This window comes from Ascaphus truei, chromosome 17, assembly GCF_040206685.1.
Source record: "Ascaphus truei isolate aAscTru1 chromosome 17, aAscTru1.hap1, whole genome shotgun sequence".
Taxonomy (NCBI): Eukaryota; Metazoa; Chordata; class Amphibia; order Anura; family Ascaphidae; genus Ascaphus; species Ascaphus truei.
In genome coordinates, this window is record NC_134499.1 from 30956309 (window position 1) to 30975544 (window position 19236).

The 19236-nt window shown below is 51.1% G+C and overlaps 1 protein-coding gene across 6 annotated transcripts; it reads left to right on the plus strand.

The window, feature by feature from the left end:
- Positions 1 to 1425: 1425 nt before the first annotated feature.
- Positions 1426 to 18892, plus strand: LOC142468496 (uncharacterized). Of its 6 annotated transcripts, none has more exons than XM_075575096.1 (8): positions 1426 to 1587; positions 2403 to 2540; positions 6127 to 6161; positions 7141 to 7227; positions 8674 to 8810; positions 16275 to 16419; positions 18321 to 18464; positions 18737 to 18892. In XM_075575096.1, the coding sequence occupies exons 2-8, from the start codon at positions 2454 to 2456 to the stop codon at positions 18864 to 18866; spliced, it is 765 nt and encodes a 254-aa protein (XP_075431211.1). In that variant the 5' UTR covers positions 1426 to 1587; positions 2403 to 2453; the 3' UTR covers positions 18867 to 18892. The 6 variants fall into 6 exon arrangements, with proteins under 6 accessions (XP_075431211.1, XP_075431212.1, XP_075431214.1 ...); XM_075575097.1 differs by having other exon boundaries at positions 6130 to 6161; XM_075575099.1 differs by having other exon boundaries at positions 1428 to 1587; positions 7095 to 7227.
- Positions 18893 to 19236: the final 344 nt, after the last annotated feature.

Here is a 19236-nt window from a genome sequence, read left to right on the forward strand (position 1 = left end):
GCTGCGAAGCGCGATGTACATGGATAGCGCTATATAAATACAGATATACACACTGCGCTTTCTAAAAAAAAAAATATATATATATTAATTAAATATTAATTTATACAAACATTTGCACACATTGATACATCATTTTGTACAGAAAGTTGCACACAAACCACAAGAGAAAAATAAATGCATCATTTTGCAATATTAATTTTTGGGGTAACCAATTATGCAATTGTATTGTAACATGTTTGCAAAATGTGCTGTATGATATTAATCTCTTTGCTTTTTGTAGGTTTTCATTTTGATTGCTCCAGTGTGTGCAAAACTGTGCTGAATCTCGTTTTAGTGTGATATGTACACTTTTGAATACTTTATTCCAATAAAAATTCAGTGTCATTTCAAGCAGCAATGCTACATTCCCCATTATTTAATGTTTTTCTTATTTGTATATGTAAAGCATGTGGCAAACGTTTGATGCTCCTGTTATAAATCTGTAAAAATCCTGATTGTGTGCCTAACTAAATGGCCGCCTTCTAACGGCAGTCAGTGAAATGCTGCAGCTGATATGTAACATATTACTAAGTGTGACACATTGTTGCAGCTTTCAGAGTAATGGACTGTCTGCTGTTTGGAACACAGCAACTGATCTGTGATACTTTGTTGCCAAAAAGCACAGCTCAAATGTGTGTGTGAGAGATGTTTGAAAAGAAAGGGATATGATTTTCTAAATGGTTGCTATAGCAACCAAAGGATGATCAGTACATAAAAACAAATAATTAAAAATGGCATTAGAAGTAAAAAAACAAAACAGTTATTTAACACTACAGAACTATTTATAAAAAAAATAAATAAGATTTTTCACATTTTTGCGGCTTTCAGTTACCCTTCCCAAAATGTTGCTGTTTTGATTTAGCATTAAGGATAAATTCTGCAATGTGAAATGGATGTGCAATCAATCATACGTGCACAGATATTTGACATGGAATTGGTTGGTTCAACATCCGACGGCTTTGCAGGACTTTGGCTTAAACCGCTGCATCTCCTTCGGGCGCCACGATTAGAGTGTAAGCTGTTCAGGGTAAATAGTTTTTATTCTGTCACTTCTCTTTGCTGTGCTCGGCGCTCTGATCTATGCCAGGTGTTAAAGCAACGTTCATTCACTGCTTTCTCGCCGGGCCTCAAAGGATGACTGCATATAGTATTTGTATTCTTTTTAAGGGAGCTTTGTCATGGGATGTGGGATACCTTTTGAATGGGTCAACAACATACAAAATAATAATTATTAATGCTACAAAATAGAGGCGGATGTGTTACCCTGTATCAGCGAGAACATTACATTGCACCAATGCTGAGATGAGGGGATGTACATCAATTTTTGGGCATTATGATGTCATCATGTGTGACATCACGGCTGGCCAGCAAGCCTGCCAAATGCTCAGGTGGTCTGCACTCGGCACTCTTCAATCGCCGACATTATGCGGCGTTAGATTACGCAGGCTGCGCTGGCGGGGCCGCTCCGCACATCTCACGGAAATGTGGCGGTAATTCCTGTCCGCTTGGAAGAAGCTCACGTACAATCCAGCGCGCTTCCTACCCCAGGTAAAACGGGCGGCAGTCCTGGTGCGGGGGAAAGTATGTCTTAAAGGCACGATGCTTTTGAAGCAGGATCACTGTAGAAAGCATGAAACACGCCTATTAACCCCTTCACTGCCGACGGGATCAGCCACGCATTGGTGATATCAAAAATGTTTTACTTTTACTCTTATTATTTTTTGATGTCTTCGCACCAATTTAACAAAAAGAAACTGAAAAAAAAGTCACTGTGTTTTTTTAACTAATTAAACAAAGTTGTGTGTGCTGAGCACGCACATTGTAAGTGAAACGTCTTCGTGTTTTCTCACGGAAATTGTATTTGCGATGGTGATGTTTTTAATTTAATGATTGAGATTTGAGAGTATCATTTATTTGACTTATTTCTGTGTTGAAATTTCCATACTATCACTTCGAATACATGATATCATTGACTTGTGATAACTAAAGTAAGATTACATATCTTTTGGATTGTAAGGTATCTTAATGCCGTTACTCTGAAAGGTCTTTCATTCAATGTAAATGATGAAAATCAAAACACAATTTCAGTGACAAAATCCAAAGAAGTTTGTGTTAGAACGTGTGTGCTCAGCACAAACCCCCTTTTTTTATTTTTTATAATCATTACTTACTATATTATATAAATGTATATACATTTAATGATTTATATGTTTACACAACTTGCATGTTTTGCACTTCTGTCTTTTTTTTTATTATATATGGTACATTTGTAACATTTTTGCTATTTGCACTTCTATATTTGTACTCACTTGGAATTCCTCTAGTAACAGTGGTGTGTGTGTGTGTCTCCCTGGCCTCTTCAGTGTGTTTTCCCTCTTCAGCGCCTGCCCGGCGTCGACTGACATCTTGTGCGCATGCGCAGAGTACGACGGCCGATTCGGCGCATGCGTGGTGGACAATATCGGCTTCTGCGCGTGCGTGGTGCAGCCTGGAACTTTGAGGTATGTGCATGCGCGCGCCCCGCGCCCATCTGTAGCGTGACATCACTTCCGTCACGCTTTTTCATTACAACACAAGTGATTTTTCCTATCAAAACTCTGTCGGTGCCAGCAAAGAAGTTTCACTTTAAAAAGAACCCTCATTTCATTCTTTTCTCACCCAGTTTCTTTGCCACTAATTATATGTTGGGGATGGGGGGATTTTTTCCACACTGTTGTCATAGTGTTTCCATTCATGTGTTTTTACATAATTAGCTGAATTTCCTTTGAAACACATGCTTGTTTTCCCTACGGTGGGATATGACAAAATGTGCTGTAAACCTCGCCTGCTGTAATTATTACTCAAAGCCGAGCCTCTCCAGGGAGAAGCCTTGTACAGCCCCTCTCCGGCTTCCAACGCATCCATCCAGGGATTGCTATTTACAGATCTTCTCATTCCGAAGACATCGGGTGACTTATTTATTTCACCTTCCCACTGCCGGAGAGAATCCTGCAGTGTTTACCACCCCCACCCTCCTCCTGTCGGAGTATTAGGATTAATAATAAGGTGCATTACGGGATTTGTATGGAAAACAAGAACAGAGAGAAAGAGAGAGCCCCTAATTGTGTGCACTCCATATTCTAGGCAGTGTGGGGAGATGGCAGGTATTAAAACATCACTTTTAATTGTAAAGTTAGAATGTGGGGGTAATAAAACGAACATGAATAAAACCGGTAACGAGGTCCGCTGCAGGAGGAACGTATGTTACGTAACTATGACAATCCTATAGTAGTAATGGCTAAAAACAAAAAACACCTTTACCCACTGGTATAGCAACCAGAGTTTTGGTTTACCGACTTGCGGTGCCTGCCCGAGTCCATTTGCGGGGTGGGGGTCCTCCTGCCGGGCCCTTTGACTCTGCCGCCCGCACGGTTATCAATTATATTACCAGCACCTAATATTGCTAGTCACTGTCCTTTTAACGTAACATCCACTGTGATGCTAAACTAGGCATGTTGGTAGTTATTGATTTGGCATAGGATAATTACATGTCTTGTCCCCCTTCCCTAGCAGTATTCATTACTATGTGAGTTAAAACCAAGGTTAAAAAAAAAAAAAAAAAAAATATATATATATATATATATATATATAGCCATTACTAGTATAAGATTGGCATAGTTACTTAACGTACGTTCCTCCTGCAGCGGGTCTCGTTACCGGTTTTATTACCCTCACATTCTAACTCAGGGGTGTGCAAACGATTGGTGCTACCCTCCCTGTGCTCGCGCCCCCCTTACATTGTTTTCCGGCGTCAAATGACACCGTGGGGTCATGTGCGTCATGCCGTGACGCCGCTTTGCAATGGCGATGCGTCACCACGCTTCTGAATCCCGGTGATTTGAGAGTTGCAGAGGCCTCACGCGATCCCCGGCATTAAATGAAATGCATTGGTGAAGAGCGCGGGACCTCTGCTACCGCCCGCGCCCCCCCCCCCCCCCAGGAAAATCTTGCGCCCCCCACTTTGTGCACCCTTGTTCTAACTTTACAATTAAATGTGATGTTTTAATATTGGTCATCTCTCAACACTGCCTGTAATATTGAGTGCATACAATTAAGGGCTTTCTACCTGTTCTTGATTTCTCTGATTGTATCACACACATTGTATCAAATCCTGTATTACACACAAAATTCTCCTTACGTTAAAGGCTCTGCACTTGCCCCTCCTTAGATCTCAGCCCTAATTTCTCACTACACACCATCCCGACTCTGGCTTTCTGCTCAATAATCTCTTCTCTCTACCCCCTTTGTATCTAAAGCACTCTCCCGCCTTAAACGTTTCTCACTCACTGCCCCACACCCCTGGATTGCCCTTCCCCTCAATATCCGACAGGCGCCCTCTCTCTCCATCTTTAAGATCCATCTTATAACACAGCGGTGTGCAAACTGGGGGGGGTCCGAGACTTTTCTGGGGGGGCGCGGAGTTTACAAAGGCCCCGCACTGAGAGCGCGAGGCTTCTGTAAACTGACCAGGCTCTGGTCACACGTCTCTATGACAACGCGGGGTCACATGACGCCCGTTGCCATGGAGACGTGACGTCAAATGACGCCGCAGGTCACGTGACGTCGCATGACTGCAGCATCATTTGACGCAAGGGGAGCGCGAAGGAGGGAGCAAATGGGGGGGGCGCAGGCGCGGGGAGTTTGCACACCTCCGTAACAAAGCATTTGGATAGCTCTATTGGCTGATGCTATACACCTCATACATCGACCTTGCCCCTTGCAGACGCATTTACCAGAACACCCTCCTACTGTCTCTGTACGTTCTTACTACTTATCACTTCGATTGTAAGCTCTTCGGGGCAGGGACTCCTTTCCCTAATGTTACTTTTATGTCTCAAGAGCTTATTCCTATTATGTTATATTATTACATAATATATTACTGCTGTGAAGCGCTATGTATATAGATGGCGCTATATAAATAAAGGTATACGGTACATACATACACTGTGGGCTCCTTGAGTAGTTTCCTGCTTCTGAGAAATATTGACGTCCAACTATATTTCTGTGACTGACAGATAGAAATGACTGTGCTTCTAAAACTGCTGTACACGTTTCATATCATCTTGATATAAGTTTCTAACGAGTCTGTAGTGTATACTCCAGGAGTGGCCAACAGGTCAGGTTTTAAGGATACCCCTGCTTCAGCACAGGTGGCTCAATCAGTGCTGAAGCAGGGATATCCTTAAAACCTGACCTGTTGGTGGCCCTTGAGGACCGGAGCTGACCACTCCTGCTATACTCCAGATGCACAGCTTTGGACCCACATTTGAAAGACTCTTAGGTATATTTGCAACTATAAAACCGTTGCTGCAATGTCCTAACCATGTTCACTTCAAGCAATGCTCTTATATTTGATGTATTCCATCCTTTCTGTTTGCCAATGATTGTGTTCACTTGTTTAGTGTTTATCTCCAGATTTTGCTGGTTGTCTCTCGAGTACCCGGCCACGGATACAAATTGATACATTCTCAGTTAAATGACTACAGATATGAATACAGACACGCTCATTTTCTGTTGATGGGAATTGGCAAGTCTGACTCCATTTTGCTTTGTGATATTGCAATAACAGAAGAGAAGCTCGTGACATTTCAAAGTTGTTTTTTTTTTTCCCCAGTCTATAATTTCTGCTTTGTTAATCCTCATAAAGGGCCTTTCTTTGTCCAAACCGCAGCCGGCCAGCCAGTTTGCTGCGTGTGCTGTGTATGGTGTCAGATGTTTAGGCTGCGTCTGCATGGGGTGTCCTTAAAGGATCCCGGCTGGATGAGATCAGTCTGTTACTGGACATTAAGCTTCGCTGTCCTGAGTGAGCAGAAGTTTACTTAAAATAAGAAATAACTCTCACAGAAACACGCTGCTCTGAGTTTTGCGGCACTATATGTATTTTTTTTAGTAAACATGTAAATAAATACATTTATAAAGAGTAGGATTAGGGGAAAAAAATCCAATAACAACACTGGATATTTATTTTAGAGCTTTCTTCATTTTCCGGAAGCCGTTATGTGTCCAATCCGAGGTTTGTATCTGAACCTTTTATCGTTCTCTTTTTAGCAGGAAGACAAACTAAAGGCCAAACAGAAGAGAATGTGAGTACATTTCACTGCTTACATATGGCAGCAATTCATCTGTCATTTACACCCTCCCGGGAGGGGGGGGGGGGGGAGGGGATTTATTAAAGCAATCATAGGAGTTATAGGGAGCGGTTATATGCAGCAATAGGAGGAGTTATAGGGAGCGGTTATATGGAGTAATAGGAAGAGTTATAGGGAGCGGTTATATGCAGCAATAGGAGGAGTTATAGGGAGCGGTTATATGCAGCAATAGGAGGAGTTATAGGGAGCGGTTATATGCAGCAATAGGAGGAGTTATAGGGAGCGGTTATATGCAGCAATAGGAGGAGTTATAGGGAGCGGTTATATGGAGTTATAGGAAGAGTTATAGGGCGCGGTTACATGGGACAATAGGAGGAGTTATCCAGGGGTCCTCTAAGGAGGGGTGTGTGAAGCACAGCAATCCAGGGTAAGCAGGGAGAACAGCACACCAGCAGTAAAAATGAATACATTTATTGCAGAGTGAACAAGGGAGACATTCAAAAATAGGGCAAAAAAAGCAACTCTGACGCGTTATAGGGAGCGGTTATATGGGGCAATAGGAGGAGTTATAGGGAGCAGTTATATGGGGCAATAGGAGGAGTTATAGGGAGCAGTTATATGGGGCAATAGGAGGAGTTATAGGGAGCGGTTATATGGGGCAATAGGAGGAGTTATAGGGAGCGGTTATATGGGGCAATAGGAGGAGTTATAGGGAGCGGTTATATGGGGCAATAGGAGGAGTTATAGGGAGCGGTTATATGGGGCAATAGGAGGAGTTATAGGGAGCGGTTATATGGGGCAATAGGAGGAGTTATAGGGAGCAGGTGGAGGTTGAAACTGACATAAAGTAACCTGTTTTAGAGATTGACATTGCTGGCAGAGAGAAAAAAGGAAATATATATATATATAGTTCCTAACATTTCACAGATCCTAAAGGGCGGAATGATAAATGTAACACTGACCTTGTTTTAAGGGCGATGACTGAGAAGAAGCCCGCGCCCGCACAAAGTGGGGTGTATGTCCGAGGGCCCAGGGACTGGATAGTCCGAGGTCTGCAGAGGTACGCGAAAAAATGTAACCCCTTGTGTGCTGGAGGGGCCTGCGATGCTTAACTCAGCAACGTGCTATGTGTGTGCCTGTACAGCCATGGACACGTGATGTACACGTGCTGTGTGTGTGCCTGTACAGCCATGGACACGTGATGTACACGTGCTGTGTGTGTGCCTGTACAGCCATGGACACGTGATGTACACGTGCTGTGTGTGTGCCTGTACAGCCATGGACACGTGATGTACACGTGCTGTGTGTGTGCCTGTACAGCCATGGGCACGTGATGTACACGTGCTGTGTGTGTGCCTGTACAGCCATGGACACGTGATGTACACGTGCTGTGTGTGTGCCTGTACAGCCATGGACACGTGATGTACACGTGCTGTGTGTGTGCCTGTACAGCCATGGACACGTGATGTACACGTGCTGTGTGTGTGCCTGTACAGCCATGGACACGTGATGTACACGTGCTGTGTGTGTGCCTGTACAGCCATGGACACGTGATGTACACGTGCTGTGTGTGTCCGTACAGCCATGGACACGTGATGTACACGTGCTGTGTGTGTCCGTACAGCCATGGACACGTGATGTACACGTGCTGTGTGTTATGGAGTTCGGGGGAAAGAGGAACATGCCAGGGAGGGCTTGTGAGTGTTTGGGATTTTGGGGGAGCCACTGGTGGCGTAATTAATGCACTTTTATCATAGTATAAAGGGCGATAGAGCCACGGTTGCCCCCACTCCGGATTTGACCCGGCGACTACGCGTTTCGCTAACCAATCTCTGGGCTGCGGGTGTACAGTGGAAATCTCCGGGGGTGATGGAGGGCAGCCAGAGCGGCGCAGGGCGGCAGGCAGAAGTGTTGGGCGGCCGGGGAGGGCGCGCCGCAGCGGTCTGACCCCGAAGTCTTCACTGACTTCTCGGGCGGCATCTCCCCCTGCATGGTCCCGTCAAAATGGCGTCGCATTGCCATGACGACGTGACACCACGACGTACCATTGTCATGGTAAGGCAACACCATTTGACGTCGTGCAGCCATTTTGACGGGACCATGCAGGGGGAGATGCCGCCGCCGCCACCGCCAGGGAAGGTAAGACAGTTAAATATATCAATTAAAAACAAATTTAAAAAAAATCTGGGTTATTATTCAGCAGAAGGGGGTAACCCTGGATACAGCCAATTTAAATATCTATTTCTTTAACCCTTTTGCTGCCAGGGGAGATGTGTTGCGGAGAGAACAGGTGGGATAGTAGCTATGTATTCTATATAAAGTGCATATAGTGTGTGTTGTGGTATACTTCTGCTGTGTAGGCCTGAGTTTGAAAATCAAAACTGTGTTTATGATTTACATGCCGTTAAAGATGTTAAATGGCTGAGTGCTTTCGCTGTGTACAGCTCTGATGATGCATATTGCTAGGTGGGGCAGCACCTTTTAACATTTCATTTCTTCTGCTCAGCACCCTATCAGCGCCCGGGAAGGAGAAGCTGAGGTGTTATAAACGCTCCAGGAGTGGAGATGACTTGAGAAACAAAGGAGAAACCCAGACACTGCCCAGGCACTGGAGCTGCAGTCACGCAGTGTCCACCGTGCAGAGTGAGTCAGACATACCGGCACTGCTACACGTGCAGGGAGACCGGCACTACTACACATGCAGGGAGACCGGCACTGTTACACACGCAGAGAGACCGGCACTGCTACACATGCAGGGAGACCGGCACTGCTACACATGCAGGGAGACCGGCACTGCTACACATGCAGGGACACAGGCACTGCTACACGCGCAGGGAGACCGGCACTGCTACACATGCAGGGACACAGGCACTGCTACACATGCAGGGAGACTGGCACTGCTACACATGCAGGGAGACTGGCACTGCTACACGCGCAGGGACACAGGCACTGCTACACGCGCAGGGAGACCGGCACTGCTACACATGTAGGGAGACAGGCACTGTTACACACGCAGGGAGACCGGCACTACTACACACGCAGGGAGACAGGCACTGTTACACACGCAGGGAGACCGGCACTGCTACACGCGCAGGGACACAGGCACTGCTACACACGCAGGGAGACAGGCACTGCTACACACGCAGGGAGACAGGCACTGCTACACACGCAGGGAGACAGGCACTGCTACACGCACAGGGAGACAGGCACTGCTACACGCGCAGGGAGACCGGCACTGCTACACGCGCAGGGAGACCGGCACTGCTACACACGCAGGGAGACCGGCACTGCTACACACGCAGGGAGACAGGCACTGCTACACACGCAGGGAGACAGGCACTGCTACACACGCAGGGAGACAGGCACTGCTACACACGCAGGGAGACTGGCACTGCTACACACTCAGGGAGACAGGCACTGCTACACGCGCAGGGAGACTGGCACTATTACACGCGCAGGGAGACAGGCACTGCTACACACGCAGGGAGACAGGCACTGCTACACACGCAGGGAGACTGGCACTGCTACACACGCAGGGAGACTGGCACTGCTACACGCGCAGGGAGACAGGCACTGCTACACACGCAGGGAGACCGGCACTGCTACACACTCAGGGAGACAGGCACTGCTACACACGCACGGAGACAGGCACTGCTACACGCGCAGGGAGACAGGCACTTCTACACACTCAGGGAGACAGGCACTGCTACACACGCACGGAGACAGGCACTGCTACACGCGCAGGGAGACAGGCACTGCTTCACACGCAGGGAGACCGGCACTGCTACACACGCAGGGAGACCGGCACTGCTACACACTCAGGGAGACAGGCACTGCTACACACGCAGGGAGACCGGCACTGCTACACGCGCAGGGAGACAGGCACTGCTACACACGCAGGGAGACAGGCACTGCTACACGCGCAGGGAGACAGGCACTGCTACACGCGCAGGGAGACAGGCACTGCTACACGCGCAGGGAGACAGGCACTGCTACACGCGCAGGGAGACTGGCACTGCTACACACGCAGGGAGACTGGCACTGCTACACACGCAGGGAGACAGGCACTGCTACACATGCAGGGAGACAGGTACTGCTACACACGCAGGGAGACAGGCACTGCTACACACGCAGAGAGACAGGCACTGCTACATACGCAGGGACACAGGCACTGCTACACGCGCAGGGACACAGGCACTGCTACACGCGCAGGGACACAGGCACTGCTACACACGCAGGGACACAGGTACTGCTACACACGCAGGGAGACCGGCACTGCTACACACGCAGGGAGACAGGCACTTCTACACACGCAGGGAGACAGGCACTGCTACACACGCAGGGAGACAGGCACTGCTACACACGCAGGGAGACTGGCACTGCTACACACGCAGGGAGACAGGCACTGCTACACATGCAGGGAGACAGGTACTGCTACACACGCAGGGAGACAGGTACTGCTACACACGCAGAGAGACAGGCACTGCTACATACGCAGGGACACAGGCACTGCTACACGCCCAGGGACACTGGCACTGCTACACACGCAGGGAGACCGGCACTGCTACACACGCAGGGAGACCGGCACTGCTACACGCGCAGGGACACAGGCACTGCTACAGGAGACAGGCACTGCTACATGCGCAGGGAGACTGGCACTGCTACATACGCAGGGAGACCGGCACTGCTACACACGCAAGGAGACAGGCACTGCTACACATTCAGGGAGACCGGCACTGCTACACATGCAGGGAGACTGGCACTGCTACACACGCAGGGAGACAGGCACTGCTACACATGCAGGGAGACAGGTACTGCTACACACGCAGGGAGACAGGTACTGCTACACACGCAGAGAGACAGGCACTGCTACATACGCAGGGACACAGGCACTGCTACACGCGCAGGGAGACAGGCACTGCTACATGCGCAGGGACACAGGCACTGCTACACACGCAGGGAGACCGGCACTGCTACACACGCAAGGAGACAGGCACTGCTACACATTCAGGGAGACCGGCACTGCTACACATGCAGGGAGACTGGCACTGCTACACACGCAGGGAGACAGGTACTGCTACACATGCAGGGAGACAGGTACTGCTACACACGCAGGGAGACAGGTACTGCTACACACGCAGAGAGACAGGCACTTCTACATACGCAGGGACACAGGCACTGCTACACACGCAGGGAGACAGGCACTGCTACACACGCAGGGACACAGGTACTGCTACACACGCAGGGACACAGGCACTGCTACACGCGCAGGGACACAGGCACTGCTACAGGAGACAGGCACTGCTACATGCGCAGGGAGACTGGCACTGCTACACACGCAGGGAGACCGGCACTGCTACATACGCAAGGAGACAGGCACTGCTACACATTCAGGGAGACCGGCACTGCTACACATGCAGGGAGACCGGCACTGCTACACACGCAGGGAGACCGGCACTGCTACACACGCAGGGAGACCGGCACTGCTACACGGGCAGGGACACAGGCACTGCTACACGCGCAGGGAGACCGGCACTGCTACACATGCAGGGAGACCGGCACTCCTACACGCGCAGGGACACAGGCACTGCTACACACTCAGGGAGACAGGCACTGCTACACGCGCAGGGAGACAGGCACTGCTACACGCGCAGGGAGACCGGCACTGCTACACGCGCAGGGACACAGGCACTGCTACATGCGCAGGGAGACAGGCACTGCTACACACGCAGGGAGACAGGCACTGCTACACGCGCAGGGAGACAGGCACTGCTACACGCGCAGGGAGACAGGCACTACTACACGCGCAGGGAGACAGGCACTGCTACACACGCAGGGAGACAGGCACTGCTACACGCGCAGGGAGACCGGCACTGCTACACACGCAGGGAGACCGGCACTGCTACACACGCAGGGAGACAGGCACTGCTACACACGCAGGGAGACCGGCACTGCTACACACGCAGGGAGACAGGCACTGCTACACACGCAGGGAGACCGGCACTGCTACACACGCAGGGAGACTGGCACTTCTACACACGCAGGGAGACAGGCACTGCTACACGCGCAGGGAGACAGGCACTGCTACACGCGCAGGGAGACCGGCACTGCTACACGCGCAGGGAGACCGGCACTGCTACACGCGCAGGGAGACAGGCACTGCTACACGCGCAGGGAGACCGGCACTGCTACACGCGCAGGGAGACCGGCACTGCTACACGCGCAGGGAGACCGGCACTGCTACACGCGCAGGGAGACCGGCACTGCTACACGCGCAGGGAGACCGGCACTGCTACACGCGCAGGGAGACCGGCACTGCTACACGCGCAGGGAGACCGGCACTGCTACACGCGCAGGGAGACCGGCACTGCTACACGCGCAGGGAGACCGGCACTGCTACACGCGCAGGGAGACCGGCACTGCTACACGCGCAGGGAGACCGGCACTGCTACACGCGCAGGGAGACCGGCACTGCTACACGCGCAGGGAGACAGGCACTGCTACACACGCAGGGAGACCGGCACTGCTACACATGCAGGGAGACAGGCACTTCTACACACTCAGGGAGACAGGCACTACTACACATGCAGGGAGACAGGCACTGCTACACACGCAGGGAGACCGGCACTGCTACACGCGCAGGGAGACAGGCACTGCTACACGCGCAGGGAGACAGGCACTGCTACACACGCAGGGAGACTGGCACTGCTACACACGCAGGGAGACTGGCACTGCTACACATGCAGGGAGACCGGCACAGCTACACACGCAGGGACACAGGCACTGCTACACACGCAGGGAGACCGGCACTGCTACACACGCAGGGAGACAGGCACTGCTACACATGCAGGGAGACAGGCACTGCTACACATGCAGGGAGACAGGCAGAGAGTCAGAGAGTAATACACAGGCAGGCAAAAACAGAAAGATGGGAGACAGACTGACAGGCACATACATGCAGACAGACTGACAGGCACATGCATGCAGACAGACAGGCACATGCATGCAGACAGACAGGCACATGCATGCAGACAGACAGGCACATGCATGCAGACAGACAGGCACATGCATGCAGACAGACAGGCACATGCATGCAGACAGACAGGCACATGCATGCAGACAGACAGGCACATGCATGCAGACAGACAGGCACATGCATGCAGACAGACAGGCACATGCATGCAGACAGACAGGCACATGCATGCAGACAGACAGGCACATGCATGCAGACAGACAGGCACATGCATGCAGACAGACAGGCACATGCATGCAGACAGACAGGCACATGCATGCAGACAGACAGGCACATGCATGCAGACAGACAGGCACATGCATGCAGACAGACAGGCACATGCATGCAGACAGACAGGCACATGCATGCAGACAGACAGGCACATGCATGCAGACAGACAGGCACATGCATGCAGACAGACAGGCACATGCATGCAGACAGACAGGCACATGCATGCAGACAGACAGGCACATACACATATATATATATAGACAGATATAAATTGATCTACTGTCTTAGGCCGAGCTGACAGTGTCGGAGTTGCTGCATGCGTGCGCGTGCACATCAAGCACACTTCAGTCATTGGCTATAGCAGTTAGCCAAGTGCCTGCGCTCCTGCAGGCGGAGAGGCGCGAAGAGGTGCGTTGACGCGGCAGCGTTTTGTGGAGACAATAAATGTTGTCTTCTCAGGCTGCGGTTATACCAAAAACCGCCCGTGGTGTCTCCCGTAGCGACACCGCGCGGCGCAAAAACAAATTTTGAAAAAGCATCAACTGTCTCCCGCTTTGCAGCAGCGAGCGGGGAGACCGTGGAATTTGGAATAGCCACTTCTCACGTTTCTACGAAACATGTTTTTTTGCGCCGCGCGGTGTCGCTATGTGAAACACCACGGCGGTTTTTGGTATAATCGCAGCCTCAGGCGGCTGCCGCGTGACGTCACGTGAGCTGGTTCACCCAATGAGGTCGAACGAGCTTCGTGACGCGTCTGCCACGCCCCCTGTTTTTTGAAGTGAAACTTCTTTCGTGGCTGTGCCACCCCAAAAAATGTCATAGGGAAAAAATCTGAAAATGGTCACGAAAAAAATAACAGAAGTGACTAACTGCGCATGTGCAGAATTGTGTTCCACTCCGGAGCACAGTACCGGCCGGCGCTGGCAGTTACCTGACCTCTGGTTGGGCTCCAGCTGCCCCGAGCAGGCAGCTCCGCGCATGGGTACCGAACCCCAGCTCCCCCCCCCCCCCCCTGCAGCAGGCTTCTCTCCGCTGGTGTTGCAGGCGGCCTCCTGTGTAAGCCCCGCGCAGAACGTTCAGAGGCTTGAAGGCAGGGTACAGAAGGTGAAGTGCGTGCACAATGTGCAGGGGTGCAGGGTGGTGTGACATGCAGGGGTGGGAGGGTGATGTGAGGTGCAAGGGGGAGAGAGGGTGATGTGAGTGAGGTGCAGGTGGGGGGAGAGGGTGATGTGAGTGAGGTGCAGGTGGGGAGAGAGGGTGATGTGAGTGAGGTGCAGGTGGGGAGAGAGGGTGATGTGAGTGAGGTGCAGGTGGGGGGAGAGGGTGATGTGAGTGAGGTGCAGGTGGGGAGAGAGGGTGATGTGAGTGAGGTGCAGGTGGGGGGAGAGGGTGATGTGAGTGAGGTGCAGGTGGGGGGAGAGGGTGATGTCAGGTGCAGGTGGGGGGAGAGGGTGATGTGAGTGAGGTGCAGGTGGGGGGAGAGGGTGATGTGAGTGAGGTGCAGGTGGGGGGAGAGGGTGATGTGAGTGAGGTGCAGGTGGGGGGAGAGGGTGATATGAGTGAGGTGCAGGTGGGGGGAGAGTGATGTGAGTGAGGTGCAGGTGGGGGGAGAGGGTGATGTGAGTGAGGTGCAGGTGGGGGGAGAGGGTGATGTGAGTGAGGTGCAGGTGGGGGGAGAGGGTGATGTGAGTGAGGTGCAGGTGGGGGGAGAGGGTGATGTCAGGTGCAGGTGGGGGGAGAGGGTGATGTGAGTGAGGTGCAGGTGGGGGGAGAGGGTGATGTGAGTGAGGTGCAGGTGGGGAGAGAGGGTGATGTGAGTTAGTGCAGGTGGGGGGAGAGGGTGATGTGAGTGAGGTGCAGGTGGGGGGAGAGGGTGATGTCAGGTGCAGGTGGGGGGAGAGGGTGATGTGAGTGAGGTGCAGGTGGGGGGAGAGGGTGATATGAGTGAGGTGCAGGTGGGGGGAGAGGGTGATGTGAGTGAGGTGCAGGTGGGGGGAGAGGGTGATGTGAGTGAGGTGCAGGTGGGGGGAGAGGGTGATGTGAGTGAGGTGCAGGTGGGGAGAGAGGGTGATGTGAGTGAGGTGCAGGTGGGGGGAGAGGGTGATGTGAGTGAGGTGCAGGTGGGGGGAGAGGGTGATGTGAGTGAGGTGCAGGTGGGGAGAGAGGGTGATGTCAGGTGCAGGTGGGGGGAGAGGGTGATGTGAGTGAGGTGCAGGTGGGGGGAGAGGGTGATGTGAGTGAGGTGCAGGTGGGGGGAGAGGGTGATGTGAGTGAGGTGCAGGTGGGGGGAGAGGGTGATATGAGTGAGGTGCAGGTGGGGGGAGAGGGTGATGTGAGTGAGGTGCAGGTGGGGAGAGAGGGTGATGTGAGTGAGGTGCAGGTGGGGGGAGAGGGTGATGTCAGGTGCAGGTGCGGGATGGGAGGTGTGATGTGCAGGGGGGTGGGTTGTGTGTGATGTGCAGGGGGGTATTGTTTGTGTGATGTGGGGGGGGGAGTATTATGCGTGTGGGTGACGGGGAGAGATGGGGGTGTGAGAGATAGAGGTGGAGTCTCGCAAAGGCCCCCAACACTGGGGGTGGGGGGGAGCAATAGAAACTGTTGTCCAGAGCCCCAGGAAAGCCGTCTATGGCCCTGTCTGTCACACTGTATTTTATCAATCAAATTGTACTGCCATGTTTATGATATTTATGACATGAAACACTTTTGAGAGCGTCAAACCACGCAGAAGTTTCACTTCTAACACTTTTTTTTTAACCTCTTCTGTGCCAGTGAATTTCTGGTTCCTCAGCCACACTGTGGAAGAGGTGCAGAGAGGATCCAGGCTGTGCTTATAAAACTCCCGCCCTCCCTCTCTGCTTCTCCAGTGCTGCGGAAGCTGAAGGTTCCGGAACACATATCCCTTGGGTATTCCGTGTCCAGAGCGCCCGCCTTCAATTCCTACCTGTGCCCATCCCCCTGCACTCACACCGCAGAGATATCCCGAGGCTCGGTACCAGCTCATCACTACAGGTAAAGTGTGAACCAGCAGGGGAAGGAGCACGGCATGACATCAGGGAGGGCTGTCAGTGTCACAGTGTGACAAGAATGTAACTAATACACTGCTGGTCCTTCCAAGACAGGGCGGGTTATCAGTAGAGATGCAAAGAACGGTGGGGAGCCGTGCTGGTCCTCTCTTTCATGTAGTAACAAAGGAGGGAGAGGGGAGAAGGGGGTATGATACCTTTTATTGGACCAACAAGTAGTTGATCTGTTACAAGATTTCCAACCTCTCATGGTAAGGGTAACACTGTGAAGGACCCGAAAGGTTGAAAATCTTGTAACAAATCAGCTAGTTGTTGGTCCATGTATGAGAAGTGTGCAAATGGAGACCGTTTAGGGTGAAATTAGCAGCTGTTTTTATTGAGCCTGTCCCTATAAACAGCGCAGCAATCACAAATATACAAAAACAACAAACGCCTGTCCCTGTGTGAGGGGTAACTTACTTCCCCCAGCCCCTCTCTTACCAGACTGGGAGGATAAGCCTCTTTCCAGCCTACCACCCCAAAGTCTCAGCGGTACCTTAAAGCAGGGGGCCCTTCAGGTCAGTGGTGTCCACGTGTGTTGGTGTGCTGGAGGGTCCAGCCTGTGGCAGGTTCCTGGGTCCTGTGTCCAGGAAAAGAGGTCTGGTCCCTTTGTGTCTTGCTGTCAATACACCGTCCTCCTGGGTATACAAGACCCTCTCCTCATGTCAGCACTGTTGTGTGCTGAGGAAAAATCTCCTGTGTCTCACATGAGGCTTTTTTTTTTTTTTTTTTTTTACAGATCTCTCATTAGTCCAGGTGGAGACTGGCTAATTGAGTGGCTGCAATTAACCAGCTCCATGCTGGATGCAGAGCTCTGAGGCAGCTTTATCCATACAGGGTTAAGTCCCAGTTACAGTCCAGTAAAAGGTATCATACCTCCTACTCCGTCTCCCTCCTTTGTTACAGTAGAGATGTGGAGACTTATTCTTTCACATTGGAAATATTCATACACGTTTATTAAGAAACATTATTTCCTTAGAAATTTGCACTGAGCCACGAGTTCATACAATGGTATTCGGTTGCAAATGTGTGAAAACTTTCTCATCTTAATTTTTCACGAGAAGGAAACTTTTGCAAATTTGTGTGACTGTGGGGGAGGATTTCGCCATTTCTGTCAGTAGTGAAGACCCCAAAACAATACCCACCTCTGTAATTTTGTCCCGATACATCCAGAATCGATAGGTTTAATCTTACATTTTTACTTTGAATTGGACGTAGAGACAATGTCATACTGTGTGAGATACAGAAACAAGGTACGGTACTGCACACCAAAAAACGTTATCACTACAAAAAGTCGCGTGATCCTGAAGAAGACCCTTCTTAGTGGCTGAAACAGTGGTCTTTGCTATGTAAAATAAATGTTTGGATCAAATATTTATCTTGGAGTGCCTGGAGATTCATCAACATTAACACAGTGTGAGAGGCAGCAGATCAGAGCCGTTACAAAGTAGGGCAGCTGTGTTTGACTTTAGGGGTGTCTAAGGCTGCGTCCATAGACACTGCAGCCGTGCGGAGGCGCGCGGAGGCTGAGGGAAAGCAGGTGCTTGTCTATGGGCGTGCCAGTGACATCACAGAGCTGGTTCGCCCTCATTGGCCGAACCGCTCACGTGACCACCCTATCGCGCGAGAAATCAGTTGTGACTGATTTCTCGCGCATCGCACGCCCCCTCCCGCTGTACAGACGCGATCACTGCCTTTAGGCCTGTCTATCTATGGACGCAGCCTAATCCTGTAAAACTGCAACATTGTTACTTAAAAAGGGAAGCGTGAAAGTGTAGGTGTGTCATTGTAACCGCAGCGATTCTGTATACCCCCTCGTGCGACCATGTTTCGATTTCTTGCTTGCAGACTATCCGTAATTCCAACATCTGCTTCGGCGCAGCGAGAGGTAGCGCCCAAGGCGGAGTTTCAAAGGAGTCGAGAAGAAATGGCAGCCAGTGACCCAGCTCACGGCAGACTCCGCCACCACACCCGATCCATTCCTTCCAGAGTGTAAGTGGGCAGATGCTCCTAAGATCACCTCGATACCGCAGGGGCCTGGCACACTGCAAGTATAAAGTAATACAGTGTAGGTCCCTCTGACACTGATGGCGTGATCTATATTATATATGTGGTACATACTATGTGGCTTTAAATGAAAAAGGGTGCCGGAATATATATATATCTATATATATAGATATATAGGTAGAATCACTTGTGAGCACATTCACATGTCTCAGACAGGTCTGCAACCGTGCTTTTCACCATTATCTCCTGGCATATAGGGATTCCACTGCAGCAAGGAATTCTGGGAGATCTCGGTTCCACAGAGACCTGTCCAGGAGTCTTCTTGATGAGCAGGGGAGACCCCAAGGAAAGGATACCCGAGTCTGCGAAAGACCAAGCCAGCCGTGAAGATGTTAATAAAGGATCACAATCAGCTCCATCTTACTGAGCAAGAACATGCCTCATCTTCCCATATACTACAGGGTCCTGTGAGCATACTGCGCGTGTGTGTGACAGGGACATACTTCAGGGTGCTGTGAGCATAGTGTGTGTGTGTGTGACAGGGAGACACTGCAGGGTGCTGTGAGCATAGTGGTTGTGTGTGTGTGTGACACACAGGGAGACACTGCAGGGTGCTGTGACCATAGTGTTTGTGTGTGACAGGGACACACTTCAGGGTGCTGTGAGCATACAGTGTGTGTGTGACAGGGAGACACTGCAGGGTGCTGTGACTGTGTGTGTGACAGGAATACAGTGCAGGGTGCAGTGAGCATACTTG